This window comes from Lycium barbarum, chromosome 10 (assembly GCF_019175385.1).
Source record: "Lycium barbarum isolate Lr01 chromosome 10, ASM1917538v2, whole genome shotgun sequence".
Lineage (NCBI taxonomy): Eukaryota > Viridiplantae > Streptophyta > Magnoliopsida > Solanales > Solanaceae > Lycium > Lycium barbarum.
Genome location: NC_083346.1, coordinates 89,854,074 through 89,857,478, shown reverse-complemented (window position 1 = coordinate 89,857,478; position 3,405 = coordinate 89,854,074). Strand labels below are relative to the sequence as shown.

General features: G+C 42.1%; 1 protein-coding gene across 1 annotated transcript; it reads right to left on the bottom strand.

The window, feature by feature from the left end:
• Positions 1–2,256: 2,256 nt before the first annotated feature.
• Positions 2,257–2,841, bottom strand: LOC132613099 (uncharacterized). Its single transcript, XM_060327153.1, has 2 exons — positions 2,585–2,841; positions 2,257–2,497 (listed from the first exon to the last, which is right to left on the bottom strand). Exons 1-2 carry the CDS (start codon positions 2,839–2,841, stop codon positions 2,257–2,259), a joined length of 498 nt encoding a protein of 165 aa, XP_060183136.1.
• Between the last annotated feature and the right edge of the window lie 564 nt (positions 2,842–3,405).

Below are 3,405 nucleotides of genomic sequence, written 5' to 3'. Positions count from 1 at the left end.
ATAATAATAATAGTCCTGGCCCCTTCGGGCATGCCATTTGCGACATAATGATACTAGTCCTGGCCCCTTCGGGCACGTCGCTTGCGACATTAATACTATTGATGATGTCTACACTACTCAATCCACAAATATCAATACAAAGAGATACCGCTATGGAGTGTAAACATGAATCGAAAATGAAACGGAATAGTAAAATCTCGCACCCCCTTCGGAGTGGTTTTGAAAATCAACTTTATGTTTCCTTTAATACAAAACTAGTTTTCTCGAAATCATTAGTAAACCATAAACACGTTTCAAGTCAATCCGAGTTAGTATAAGGAAGTTATGAGCGTTTGAAGTACATAACCTTCTACGAAAGTCAGGGGCATTACTACTTACAGAACTCTTGTAAATAAAACAAGAACTCTTTATGGTCTTCTTGTTATTCATTTATATAATAAGCTCGACCATACTAAATATACGCATATCAAGAAGTGAATTAGAATCATTAACAAGCTCGGAGTCAAGAATAGAGTTACCTCAAGACACGTATCACAACTTACTTAGTTCTAGGACATGCCAAAAGAAGGAAAGGGTAAGCCTTACATACCTTGTCTACTTCCTAAGCTAGTTCGAACTTAAGTCTCGTCTTTCGTAAGATCTACAACAATGTCAAAAGATATCAAACATTAGCTATGGACACTTAAGAGTCCAATCCTAAACTAACACTTTGTTTACAGAAATTTCGGCAGCACCTCCCTTATAAATACAACCAACCCCGAGAATCTAACTCGGCCAATTTATCAATAACAAATCCGAGAATGCAACTCGGCCAAATTATCAACAACAATACCAACAGTTATTCAAAACAATTCAACCAATACTCCACTTCACCCGAAACCTTCCAAATGCAACAAGAACAATAACAACACATTTCCTTCCTTCAAATTCATGAACTATACCAATAATTCACATATTAACAACATTATTTTCCATAAATACAAAAGACTACATTCAATCCACTTTGGCTTCCAAAACAGCCCACAACAATTTCAACTTCAACTTGAATCATTAAACCCTCATTTTCATCATAGAATTCATGACAACAACAACCAAATACTAAGCAAAATTAATTCGTCACTTCTACACAACACCTAGACATGCACGGCCACAACACAACATCCATATATTTTATGAATTTCATCCATTTCTACACACTACAACACTCACAAATCATCCATAACATATAAAAGAAGATTAATTCTTACCTTTTTCCTTTAACTTCTCACTTGGCTAGGATTTGTAGCTTGCAAGAATGAATGCTTTACTTGCTCTAATGACTACTTCACTTTGCTAGGGGCCTTCCAATTAGTAAAAATGCTAGGAGAAAATAAATATTTTTTTGAACAATGTTTCTTGCCCCTTGCTCGGCTAGGCCCTTTGGCCGAATGCCCTCTTCTTTTTGTCTCAAGTTTCTTCTACAAGCTTCTTAATTAATGAAGATGATAAATATGATGCATTAGTCATCTTTTTCTTAATTATATAATGCATCCATGTGGGCCTATTCCCACTCCATTTACACGGCCCACTTGGCCTCTTATTTCAAGACTTCCAAGTTTTCCAAAATCAACTTTTAACCCCAAATGTTTCCTTAATATTTCCATGGACCATCTTGTGAATTTTCCTTTTTACCCCTAGCCTTTCTTAATATTTTCGCATCGATAATTTTTCACAACAACTTACATATTAAACAAGATCAAAATATAGCCTTGCCCTTCACTTCTCGCAATTATCTTGAATTATCCGAATACGCAAAATACGGGATATAACATCCTCCCCTCCTTTAGACCATTCGTCCTCGAATGTTGAATTGGTCCCGTAAGGTTCTATCAAAGGTAGTCTTTTAGTTGCTTACCCTAGCTCGGATTTATAGCTACGGTCTTGCTATGCTATGGGCACTCCCCCCCTTTAAAGTTTCAACTAAGTGTCTCACAAAGTCTTTTGTCTCGATTTACCCTGTTAAGCGCTATGATCATATTCTAACTTACGTTGTGGTACATTATGTTATAGTGATAGGGAATGGTTCGGATGTAGTCTAAATCCACCAATAAATTATCTGAAGAAGGGTATACCTGAAGGTGCATCCTGCGTTGTCTCCGGACCCGGTCTCCCACCTAGAGCATAGACACGATGCGGCCCCGCACTGGAACTAGATGCTTTACCTCCGCCCCTACCTCGGCCGGAAGAAGTCTGAAGTCCTGTCTCGGGGGCTCTTACTTAGGGTGACGACGCTGCTACCGAATTCTCAGGAACAATACTACCCACTCTTTGTGGGCATTCTCTAGCATAGTGCCACGGGTCACCACAAGTATAGCATACACCCTGACGACACCGTCCTACATGATGTCCCCCGCAAGACGCACATCGGGGAGGGGGCATCACCTCCTGCTCTGACCTCATCTGCTGCTGAGAACCCGATGCATAAGAAGAACTCTGTCTCTGCCTAGGGGATGTCTCCCTACCCCGCTGAGGTCCACGAAACTGCAAAGGTGCACTATACTAGGGTCTGCTCTCTCTAGTGGGACCCCTACTCTGACCCTCGGACCTGGTCCTCTTGGGCTGACTGCTACTCTGCTCTGAGATAGCCTCTCGTTGGCGTCTACGATCCTCTGACCCTTGAGCATACGCCTGAATACGAGCTATATCCATACTCGGCTGCATTGCTACTGCCATACAAGATTCCTGCAACTCTGGCTCTAATCCCATCATATATCGGTGAATTCTATCTTCCATGTCCTGTACAATAGAAGGGGCATATCTGGCTAAAGAATCAAACTCCACACTATACTCTCTAACAGACATGCTACCTTGCCGCAGGTTAAGGAACCTGTCAACCCTTGCCCGCCTCGATTCGGGTGGCATATAATGGCGCAAGAAGGCATCCGAGAATTCCCGCCAAGTCGGCGGAAGAGCATCCTTACCCCTCGATAATCTCCATGACTAAAACCAATTAATTGCTATGCCCTGTAACCTGTAAGTAGCTAACTCAACAGATTCTGTAGCTGAAAACTTCATCACATTTAAGGTACGCTGCATACCATCTATGAAATCCTGAGGATTAGCATTAGGGTACGTGCCCTTAAATTCTGGGGGATTTAATGTAAGAAAATCTCGAGCCCTGGCGCTAGCGGCGCTATCCGGATACTCATGACCCCTATCCTATCGTCCAGCCTGGGTAGCAAGTATCTAAGTTAACAAATGCATAGCATCTTTCATCTCTCTTATCTCCTGACTCTGAGCATCCGGCTGAAGGACTGGAGGCACTGGTGCTGGTGCTGGAGCTGGGGCTAGATCAGGTGCAACTCTGAGCTCCTCCGAAGATGGGGAAGTAGGAGGACTCTGGGACTGCATGTGTATTCCAGCGTA

Bases quoted from the DNA above. Each gene is read 5' to 3' on its own strand.
- LOC132613099 (XM_060327153.1), bottom strand. From the start codon at position 2,841: ATGTCTGTTAGAGAGTATAGTGTGGAGTTTGATTCTTTAGCCAGATAT. The intron at 2,498-2,584 runs GTCCGAGGGTCA...TCAGCGGGGTAG, and splicing joins AGTCAGCCCAAGAGGACCAG to GGAGACATCCCCTAGGCAGA.